The sequence below is a fragment of the Ambystoma mexicanum genome, chromosome 6q (assembly GCF_040938575.1).
Source record: "Ambystoma mexicanum isolate Mex_15411 chromosome 6q, UKY_AmexF1_1, whole genome shotgun sequence".
Lineage (NCBI taxonomy): Eukaryota > Metazoa > Chordata > Amphibia > Caudata > Ambystomatidae > Ambystoma > Ambystoma mexicanum.
This window is the reverse complement of record NC_090937.1, coordinates 1,898,079-1,910,091: the sequence shown is the minus strand read 5'-3', so window position 1 is coordinate 1,910,091 and position 12,013 is coordinate 1,898,079. Positions and strand designations below refer to the sequence as shown.

The 12,013-nt window shown below is 48.0% G+C and overlaps 1 protein-coding gene across 1 annotated transcript in view; it reads left to right on the top strand.

Annotated features, from left to right (window-relative positions):
- Nucleotides 1–12,013, top strand: part of NCBP1 (nuclear cap binding protein subunit 1) — a 1,187,216-nt gene that overhangs the window by 546,337 nt on the left and 628,866 nt on the right. Inside the window, exon 16 of the mRNA XM_069630359.1 lies at nucleotides 2,301–2,423. Within this exon, the coding sequence (XP_069486460.1) occupies nucleotides 2,301–2,423 (123 nt within the window). The remainder of the gene's footprint in view (nucleotides 1–2,300; nucleotides 2,424–12,013) is intronic.

The following is a 12,013-nucleotide window of genomic DNA, read 5'->3' as shown; positions in this document are numbered from 1 at the left end:
GCACACACCACCTTCTGTGGAGTGCCAAGGAGTTACTTCGTATCCCCCTTCTTTGCTCCTGTGGCTTTTATGTCACATAAATGATCTCCTAGTAATGGCTGGTTGCAGTGGACATGTTCTACCAACTATTGTGTGAATTTTCTACCGCAGGCTATGTCCAGGCTTATGTACAATAGGGTCACCCAAGTATTGGCGCGGTGGCTCCTTTCTTTTTTTGCCATTACTAGCATGGTTTTTCTTCGTCAGCCATTCTACCGTCCTAGAAGGGGAATACCTGTGTATTTTGCCTTTGGTGGGAACCCTTGGGTGTCCCTGCCCAGGCTCCAGTGTGTCGGGGCAGGCAGAAAGTGGGGGAAGAGTTTTTCACTCCCCTGCCCTTGGTCTGCCTGAGTGGAACCAGCTCCCACTGGGGTTCTGGCTGTACTGATTGGACAGCCACTGCCCCTGTGTAGTGCCGGAACTGTATAAAAGGTGAGGCTCCTGAGGCTAAAGGCAATTCAACCACTGGAAACTGAAGTAACCAAAAAAGACAACCAGGGCCGCCTGCATTCCTTTTGCAACACTGAACGACCACTGCTGTCCTGACCACGTTTTCTGTGTGACAGTGTAGCTCAGAAGAGGACTCCTTCCCTTTGACTGGTGGGAATAACCAGAAGACACTTTGATTTTGGCCATCTCTGAGGTCTCCAGAGCTGTGAAACCCCAATACCAGGAGACCTGTTGCTCATTCCGAGTGCATCATTGTGGAAAGGCCAAATTTGTCCACTTCTTTGCTGAGCCTTCAAGGGCACTACAGAGACCCGATCCAACTTGTCCAGACCCCCTCAGCAAAGTGTGGGACTGTAAGAAGCAAAGAAGGGTGACAGGGCGAATCACGTCCTTTATTGGTGCTGCAGAAAAGGTGACAAAACTGCAGTGACAAGAAAAGTGGCTAAAAGCCATGCCAGAGGTTCTCCCTCAGGACTGCTGTGGAGAGTTCCAGTTTATTGTCCTTCCTTTTGTCATCATACCAAGGAATCCGGAGGTCTGGTCCAGCGCTGCCACATAGAGGAGAATCAAGCCACAATTTTGTCTAACCGAATGTACTTTGGCGAGAAAGGTATTGCTTACCTTGATCTGTGAAGTCGCTTCAGAGCGTTGGAGTGCACAGAGGTGTCCGCGTACCCCCCCCCCCCTCTTATCTCTGACTCAAGCCGCTGCTTGTGAACCCTTTAGAGAGTCCTTTAACAGGAGTCTCCTCCGTTGTTTAATCTAGCTACATGCTAGAGACTTGAATGTATCCACAGGAACATTTTGTATTCTGCATCTTTTCCAGACTTTAAGCCCTCTAAGAACCACATTTAGCTAGGGTTGCGTTTTTGGAACTTTAAAGACTTGCTGTGCAAAGAAACTGCCTTTAGAACCTTTAGCTGTGCTAGTATAACACTATTTTCCTTCCCAAAAGTCACTTTCTTCTATGTGTATGCAGAGTGAATGTCTTTACCATATTTCTGCGTGTTATTACCGATAATACGATGTAACTGTCATTACTGTCAAAAGCTGTAACAAAAGTAACCGCGAGCCACTACAAACTAAACAGGGGCCTTTGAAAAGTATCCTAAAGTATTCATAAGTGTTGTGGTTTATTGTGCCAAGTATTTTAGAGTGAAGCTTGTGTAAATATAATCTATATTTTAATATACATTTATGTGTAAGTATTTATTTGATGTGTATTACTAACTGGGTTCAGTGTACTTACCTAAATCTCACAGCTTCCTCTTATAAGCCTGACTGTACTACTGCTGGAACCTTGGTAGAGTGGCAGAGCAGACTGATACTAAGAGTTGGGATCTTCAAACCACTGGCATAGTGTTGTGAAGTCCTACCTTCAGAGGACTTTTGGAAAACTCCCCTAACAGACTTGCTCTAGTGACAAAGCAAATGAACTGGTTGGTGGCAATTTTACTCCTGAAACTCCCATAGTTAAACCAATGTGTTGCCCATCTAAGTTTACTGGTTAATCGGCGTTGTTCCTGAGACTCACTAAAGTGTTGGGTTGAAGACGGAGCTGGGTTTGGAAACAATGGTGAATTGGCACATAAGTGCTCTCCCTGATTGTCGCACTTGATTGTGCAGTTGCCTATGAAAGTAAGCCCTATTTACTAACTGCAGGGGACTTTCTATAGCACGGAAGACATTCATCTGCAAATTAAATTGTGGACCTGCCATTGTAAATTTAATTTTCCTTCCGGATTGCCTGCAATCCTTGAATTATGTACTTGTTCATTGATCCAAAATAATAATATTCAGATTTTGATTAGGTTCTCTTCCTGGGTATGCTGTTGCTGTGAGTCTCACCAGCGCTATCAAAAGTAAGGTAACTAACGAAGAGATCTTTTCTATACTGAGAGATGTGCCTAACCCCAACCAAGATGATGATGATGGTAAGGAAATTATGGTAATGCTTTGATTTTACTTATTAGAATAAAATTCCATGCCTGTGCCAATTGATTGCAATGTTAGAATGGGAGTCAGCAGGCGTACACCCCCACCCACACCTCTACTAAATACATAACTTAACAAATATTGCAGCCATCTCTTAATTTAACGAGAACTCAGCACATACATTACTTCTAGAATGTATCTTGAATCCTACTGTGTATTGAGTATAGATGTAATCAATTAACTGGCATTGCATTTTTTGTAGTTCTGGGTTTCAGATATGTATGCAAGAAGTTTAGCTTTTAATTGACTTGAAGTGGTTTCCTTTATGCTGATTGAGATTTTTAGATGGAGAATAATACGACATGATGCAGTTTTGATTAGGGCGTCAGTCTGTGGAACGTGTACTGCAACATGTTTGACATTTGGACGTCAAAGGAATTCTTAGTTGCTCATTCACTACAATTACACCTCAAAAAGGAGTCTTCAAGAAATGCATTAAAGTTACTTTTTTCTCTGTTCCTTCATGGTGGTATGTCCTCGAAGAGGACCAGGCGGGATCATTAGATTGTAAAAACGATCCTTTACACATGCTTCACAAATCTTCTGCCTCATCCCACTTGTGACTTCCCTCACAGGAGTCCCTACCCTCTGTCCTCTCAACGCGGTTCTGAATGAAGCATCACATGGCAGCAGGGTCCTTATTGATTCTAAATGTTTTTCTTTATGAAATATCTGATTTATGCCTCCCAATATTCCAAGCTTTTAACACTGTTGCAAAATAGAAAGACCCATTTTTCCCCACTCGGGCCCCTTCATTTAATACGAATTATTTTTTTTTTTTTGTGTGCAAATTTTATCCTCTGTCCTGAGCCTCCGATCACTACTGCTGGATTTGCTGAGTTTTGTTATCAGTGACTTTGAAGATAAGAGACTTATCGGTCTCACTCACCTCCTGCATTTACTTTTTGTTCTGGAACCACTGGACCTTCTTTCAACACTCCAGTTTCGGGAGATCTCTCCCTTTAGTTTTGGCTCCATGTTTCTTTTACTGTGGCAGCACCCCCACCTCATGTGTTCAGTCAGTGACCATATCCCTTTTTCATTGTTTAGGGTTCACTGGTGAGTCCCTAGACCTTCCAGTGCAGGAGTAGTCTGCTCCCTTTAGACTTAGTTTTACTGTGTCCGCTTCTTTGTTCTAACTTGCAGTTTTGCTGATTTCCAGGCATCTATGCTCTGAGCGGGCTTGTGGCAGTGGTTACTTTTTTACCTATGTTTTGGGATGCATGGTCTCAGGCTGGTTTTGCATCCACGATAATGTGTTTGCAGAGTAAATGCATTACCGTATAAACTGTTGAAGACCCCATGTGTGCGCAGTAACCGATAATACGATAACTTTGTTTTTTTCCCTAACGTTGCTGCAAATGTAACCATGAACAAACACAAAAGTGAAAGTGCCCTTTGATATGTATTATCAAGTATTCCTAAGTGTTCTAGTGTAAAAGTCTGAAGTATTTAAAGTGATTCTGGTGTAAGTATATTAAATACATTTGTGATGTTTGTTAATCTGCTTAGAATCACATGCTGTGCATAATCCGACATCCAGTGGTCACTGCGGAGTATTGCATTTTGTTTTTCGTCGTCGAAAAGGGGACATCAATCAGGCGTGTCTGAAACACTATCCCTATAATGACGTGCAGTGTACCCACAATCCCTCACGCGTCGAGGTCCCTCAGATTGTTTTTTTCTGCCCAGTTATTGGTCGCCTTCACACGGAGCTCCTCAAGAGAAATTGCAAGAACATTTACTCGACCCTTTGGTCGTTATTTAACATTATACATTAGAACCCTCCTTCGACGTCGTAGCGGGGAAGCTGTTTCACCGCTGAATAAGAACTCGACGGCGGTGACTTTGGAGGAGGTCCTTCGGCGCTGCCAAACACGTGCCCTGGCCTCGCTGGCCTAAAACAGTAGGGAGAGTGGGGTCGTGGGACATTTCTTGTTTCTGAGAATGCCTTTCTCTTTACCCTCAGGGCCGTTGTCACGTCTAACTGTATCCTCAGCTATGGAGAGGACTCCCTTTAGATTTTGCCCACACTGCAAGGGCAAATTCACTTGGAAAGACTAGCACAAACTGTGTAACCGTTGCTTGCCCCTCGACCACAAAGAGGACGGCTATATGGCCTGTAAGCTTCTTAAGCCTAAGACTTTAAAGGACCGCAGGCTCAAAAGGTGGGCAGCCTACGCTATGTCTAGGTCTAATTCCTCACCCGCCACCGAGTGTGACGAGGATAGTGACAACCCGATCTCCGCGTCGGAGGTCGTACACCCCTCTAGGGAGCGTTCCTGCTCCTCGTCCTGTCCCCGGCCCTGACGAGCTCGGCTCACGCCCTGCTTATGGGGATGAACACCCCAGCGACACGGACGAACACAGAAGACACAAACACAAACACAAGCACACAGCCCACGGCACGTCTTCGTCGAAGATGAAGACAGCCCTAGCGCCAACGGAGACGCCGGGCCTACCGATGACTTCCGCTGACCATAAGGGTCGCAAGCCCTCACCGCCACCGCGACTAGCGACGGGGCTACCTACAGACAAGGGCGCTACCACCAAAATATCAGGCGACTGTTAAAACGGATTTCCGAACTCTGTCCTGGAGGCGCAGAGGTTCAGAAGGCCAACCTAATTACTTGGAACAGGGTAACCTCTGGACAAGCCAGACCAATCAGGGTAGCGATCGCGGCGGTCAAGACTAGGTTTCAAAAGGGGTGAGGGTGACTGAAAGCCTGCAATGAGCACACAAAGCAAGGACAGTTACAAATTACTCCAAACAGGTGTTATATTAAAAATATATACATTTATTCCAAGGCCTTTGCAACAATGACCGTAGCGAGAAATCACAATAAAACTGTAGTAAACCAACACATACCAAACCAATACAATACATATACAAATACAAACCAGTCTAAAGAGTTAGGCGCACAAAATGTGTAGTCCACCTAGAAGGGGAGGAAAACGGGCAGTGCGAAATAATTAGACCCAGTCCGCCTTCAGAGGCACCTGACTAAAAGGAAGTCCAAGCCCTACGGAGAGTGGAGCCTTGTGCTCAAAAGTACCTGCACACTCTGGTGCCAACGGGCAAAAAGGGGAGTCTCTTCGAGGGAATCAGGCAGTTCAGTTCGGTGAACAAATGAAGATGAACAGAGCTCTGTGACTCAAGCGTAGCCTCCACTGTGGGCAGAAGCAGAGCGGGAGTACGGAAAGGCGTGCTGTTTGACACAGCGGGGAAAAGCTATGGGCTCCTGCAGGATGGCGACCAGTTCCTAGCTATGCTACTCACCGGTCCCCGATGCAAGCAGACCCAGGCTTCTCCGCATCCGTTTCAGTGCTGGCAGGTTCAGGGGAGCAGGGGACGTCTCGTCGTCGTGTAGATTCTGCAGCAGCAGATTTGAGTTGAGGGCGTCCCAAACGCAGTGAACCCGCACAGTTTGTTACCACAGCAGGGCAATGGAGCTGCCGTGTGTATCTCAGCCAAATGTACACTACTCACTTCAGACCTGGGAATGCCAAGTGTACGAATCGTATGAGAGTGACAAGGACTCGAAATACAGCACAACCGGACGGCGGTTACAGAGCAAGACTCCTGGGTAGGCTGGTCAGTCTGCTGGATGGCCCAGAGACACTTCCGAAGGCTTACGTGCAGGAGATGGTGAAGATGCCGAGAATAGCTATTCCAAGGGTCGAAGTACCAGTACAGGCCTTCTGGTTCGATCGGAGGTAGAAAGGGTTTCACAAAGCGACAGCAGTGCAGAGGAGCAGTCCTTCAGCGGGTCACCAGCGATTCCTCAGTTCAGCCTCGTGGTTGCAGGATACTTGGCTCCTGTATTCCTTTGTTCGTGAGAACTCAGGAGATCAACATGGTAGTGGCGTTTCCAGCCCCCTCTTATCCACGGTTCCCTTCGCGCCAAAGCTCATCAAACACTCACACCGTACGTGGACCTATCACGGACCACGGTGGTCCCAGGCATTCATACCACACTAGACTCTCTGGCATCCAGGATGTGTATTGGGACCAGACATCCCAGCCCACATCCTGGAGGCACACACAAGGCCTGTAGAAGCCAGCGAAAGCATCTGTGTTTCTCGGGAAAGTACATGCCCAAATAAGAAAGGCCCTGGGTCGGCTCGACCTGGGGGAGGTGAAAGGGGCAAGACGGTCAGCGGACAGGACAAAGAGCCTTGTGGCCTGGCCATTTTGGGAGCCAGGCCACCATTTTGGGCTAAGCGCGAGAAACGCGCTTAAAACGCCAAAAGGAGCTCAAAAACACAAACGATCGCTGCCACCATTCCCGTCCATGATTCACTTTCACCGATAATTTACAATCCAAGCAGAGTATCTAGGGCCTGTAGACGACTAGAGACCCAAGAGAGCAGTAACTTAGCTTACAGTGCCCTCTTGTGTCATGTTGCACAAAAGCTGCAACATGATAAAGAAACTACGGAAAACAGCGTTTCCCGGTACTGACTGCCTTAAGGGCATATCAGTTTCCCCGTAAGAATGGAGCGAAAGCCCAGAGGAGTGCGGCAGATGGCTGCACTTCTCTGGCACAGTCTAGATCATGGTGAAAACAGCAAAAAGTTTAGGGGTTGCCACATGGAAGGAAAGTTACCCACAATTAAGAAATCTTTCCGAACAGCGACGCGCCTCGCAAGAGCGCGATCGTCGCCGAAAAAGACTCGGCACCGCCCAGTACGATGCCAGACAAACCCTCGACGGAGAAACTAATCGTCGAGAGCTTGGCGCATATAGTTTCCAAAGACGGCCAGAAACGGGCGGCGAGTGACACGCCGAAAACCACTCACCAGGCCAGGGAAGAGCCGAGGATGCCGGAAGAAAGGCAGGGATCGCTCCCACCGTCGAAAGAAGGCCCTAGCCTGTGAGAAGGTTTCTCAGAAGGCGAAGGGACCTTATCCTCAACATTATGGGACAGACCTAGATGGATAGAGGCAGAGGGACCTCCTTTTTCTCCTCCAGACCGTTCTGTTTTACCATACTGGACTGTTGAGAGATTCCAGTCATGCATGGACAAGCTGGACAGATTTATGTCCACTCCTGAAAATAGGACACCTAAGAGACCAAGGGAGGCGCTTCAGGAGGAGCCTAGGGCTAAATATCCCAGATTATTTAACCCCCTCCAAGAGGACATGAATACTTATGACCTCACTGAGGAAGACCCTCACTTCCAGGAAGAGGAGGAGTTCTTAAATAGCGAAGACCAACAAGACCCAGCAACAGAAGGAGATTTTGAGGAAAACGCTGACATGGGTGGGGTGGGGGGGGGGGGCAGGGGGCTTTGAGGAAGACCCAGATGAAGGTGGCTCACAGCCCTGGCAGTCACCAACAGAGTCTACAGACCCTGACACATATTAAACCTTCCCTCTCCTCAGACCACACCGGTCAGGAATCCATCTCCATTAGATGATCAGACCACCTTCAATGCGCTACTTCACAAAGCGGCAGTGCATTTCGAGATTGAGACTGGCGAAGTTACCCCTGATAGTGATATCATTAAAGAAAAACCTCCCACTAGCCAAACCATTCCCCTCCTCGCCTCAGTTAAGAGACAAATTACTCCATCGCTGTCCACACCTGTAAGAGGAGACAATCCCAGAATTGAAAAATTGTTTACTCCCTCTGTCAGACCCCTTATACATTAGGGGTCACTCAATTCCGGTCTCCTTGGTGGTTACTACCATAAGGAAAAGAGCGGGGTTCCGCTGTCAACCAGCGAAGCAACCCCAGACAAGGAAGGAAAAAAGCTGTCCTGGGGAAGAGAATTACAACCTCGGCAGCTTTTTCAACCAGGATTGCCAATAATACACTACTGGCAAGTTATGCTGATGCCCAATGGGGAAAATTACGGCAAGACCTCAAGGGAAGTTCCTGAGCCCTTAAGAACTTGCTTATTGGCCACAGTAACAGAAGGAATTCTGGTTAATCAGAGCATCATTAAAAACACTCTTGATGCTGCAGAAACGGCTGGCCGTTCCTTAGTACAGGGAATTCTTCTGAAGCGTCATGTCTGGCTCCGCAATGCTGTTTTTAAGCCAGAAACGCAGGCGTCACTCATTAACAAACCAATAGAGGAGTCTAACCTCTTTGGGAAGGCAGTGGACAACGCACTGGAGACTGCAAAGAAAGGGTTCGACACTCTCAAGACCTTAGACCAAATCTCAAGGCCTCCCAATAAGCAAGGATTTGGCGACAGGTGCTTTTTTCGAGGGCATCGCCAAAAACAACAGCAGCAACAACAGTACACTTCAGGCAACTGTTCCTCTACTCAGGAAACCAGTGGCCAGTACACACAAAGAGGACAGCGCCGTGGCAAGGGCAGAGGTCGGGACCCCACTCCCAGAGGCTCCCCGACTACCAACACCAAATGACCCGAAGATCTGGGTCCCCTCCCATGCTTCACCGGTCGGGGGCCGGTTAAGATCTTTCCTACCAGCATGGGAGGGAATAACATCAGACCGATGGGCATTAACAACTATAGCCCACGGGTACTGTATAGAATTCAGTCGGTCCCTCAAGTACAGACCCCCAAGGGGACGACGCCTGTCATCGGAACACCTTGCCATTCTTCAAGAAGTGGAACTACTGCTACTAAAAGGAGCAATACAGGTTGTGCCTCTATCACAGGTAACGGAAGGTATTTATTCAGTGTACTTCCTTGTACCCAAAAAGGACTTAACCATACGGCCTGTACCAGATCTGCGCCCAGCGAACAAATTTGTCAAACCTCAAATTTCGCATGGTGACCCTACAGGAAGTAATCCCCCTACTTTCGCAGGGAGATTACATGACCACACTGGACATGAAAGATGCATACTTACATATTTTAATGTTGCCAGTGCACAGAAAATACCTCAGGTTCATGATAGAGGACAAACACTACCAGTTCAGAGTGCTACCCTTCGGCATAGCGTCGGCGCCAAGGGTATTCACAAAAGTACTGGCAGCGGCCCACCTGCACAGGTTGTCCATCCCAGTATACCCTTACCTCGACGATTGGCACATAACATGCTTCTCAAATACCCAAGACTGTAGACCTTTTGTTCCAACTGGGCTTCTCCATCAACGAGAAGAAGTCCAGCCTAGAACCCAGCCAGATCAAACGATTCCTAGGGGCTCTAATTCGTACAAAGGACGGCCTCGTCTTCCCCTCCAACGAGAGGGTCCAAAATATGCTGTTTCAGATCCTTCAATATGTGGCCGGTCGAGAGGTGACGGTGCGCAAAGCAATGCGTTTGCTAGGGATGATGGCGTCATGTATATATTTGGTACCTCACGCGCGACTGCGCCCAATGCAAGAGTGGCTCAACAGCCAGTGGTGTCAGGCCAGCAGACAATGGGAAGATCTAGTGGTGGTCTCGCAGGCCTTGGTTCTCTCGCTACGGTGGTGGTTGAAGGAAAACCTTGTAATAGGGAAACCATTTGCCACCCCCGCAGTGGAGGCCACTCTAACCACAGCGGGATCCCTCACAGGATGGGGGGCTCACCTATCCCATCAGACTGCACACAGAGTTTGGACTCCGAGCGTAGCGTCCAAACACACAAACTTGCTCGAACTGTTAGCGGTCTTCAAAGCACTGAAGGCTTTTCAGGCAGACCTGCAAGGGAAGACAGTGATGGTCCTCACAGACCGCACCACAGCCATGTATTATCTGAACAAGCAAGGGGGCACTCACTCTCCAGGACTGTCCCAGCTGTCCCAGAACATCTGGAAGTGGGCTCTCACACATGTTCCTGTTGTCACAACATGTACCAGGGGAACTCAATCTGCTAGAAGACGAACTCAGCAGAGACTTCCCTCTGCCCGCTGAGTACGAATGGTGGTTACAAGAAGACATTGGGCCTCATTACACGGTCGGCGGTAACCATGGTGCTATTAGCGCCATGGTTGCCGCCGGGATTTTACCGTGTCCGCCTTGGTGGATGGTGGAATTACCGCCCTACTCCAAGGTGAGCAGGGGTGGTAATTCCCCATTCACTAAGGCACTTCCCCATTCCCATTTTTGTCCCCGTAGGCCTCAATGGAAATGGGCAAGGCGCTAATTATGGTATCGCAAATTGCAGTACCGTAATTAGCTCCAAGGTCCCTTTGCGGCACCCTACTTTAACGGCTGGTAAAACCAGCCGTTAAGGTCGGGTCCCGCAAAGGGAACTCTTAGTAAGGTGGTAAGGGTTTAACGGTACCGGTGCCCTTACCGGTAAACCCTTGCCGCCTACCGTGTAATGAGGCCCATTGTCTTCGAAGTCTTCACACAATGGGGATTCCCAGAAATGGATCTGTTCGCAACTCTGGAGAACTCCCAATGCCAAGATTACGCCTCCAGGTACCCCCAGAACCAATCCATGGGGAACAGTCTATCGATACCATGGTCAGGGAAATTTGTTTGCTTCCCTTCCCCCGGCCCCCCTCCCCCGACTCCCCTTCTCAACAAAATAGTGCACAAGATGCACCAGGAACCAGTTACCATGATACTAGTGGCCCCTATGCGGGGCCGGCAGCCATGGTTCGCTCACTTGATGGAAATGCCTCTATCTCCTCCAGTGAAACTTCCCTGCCCGTACAACATGCTGTCACAGGACAAAGGCAAAACACTACACCCATGCCCGCAGACCCTGAACTTAGCAGCCTGGCTCCTGAGGTCATAGAATTTGGACATTTACAACTCCCTCAAAGATGCATGGACATCCTTAAGGAGGCTAGAAAAGCTAACACTTGTTACTGCTATTCCAGCAAATGGAAAAGATTTGTCATCTGGTGTAGAGATAAGGACATCAACCCAGTTGACTGCTCTCCCACACAGATTGTTCTTTACTTGACTCACTTATTAGACTCAGGTCTGGTCTTTAATTCCATTAAAGTTCATCTTGCTGCACTTTCCGCATACACCGCTTCTCAAAACAGTGTCAAGGTGGAAAGTCCCAGTTATTAAGGCATTCATGGAGGGAGTAAAGAGGATGCACCCTCCTATAGCTAACCCAGCTCCCGGATGGGACCTAAATGTGGTACTTACAAGGCTTATGGGCTCGCCCTTTAAACCCATGCACAAAGCATCCCTTAAGAACCTCACTCTTAAAACTGCTTTCTTAATAGCCATCACCTCCATTAGGAGATTGAGTGAACTACAGGCGCTCTCTATACTAGACCCCTTTGTAACAGTTGACAAACATAAGGTGGTTCTACGCACACATCCTAGGTTTGCACCAAAATTAATTTCTAAATTCCATGTCAATCAATCAATAGAACTACCTACGTTCTTTCAGAACCCTTCAAGTTTGGGAGAAAAGAGCCTACATACACTATATGTACGTAGGGCTGTCCTGTTTTACATGGAAAGAACTAGACCTCTGAGCGAGACTAATCAGTTCTTTGTCTCGGTGGCAGCAGGAAGAGAAGGAGATGCAGTTTCAAAATCCACTATATCTAGATGGATTGTACAATGCATCACTTTCTGTTTCTCTTGCTAAGAGAGAACTACCCTTCAAGCCAAGAGCACACTCCTCGAGGCACTGGGGCTT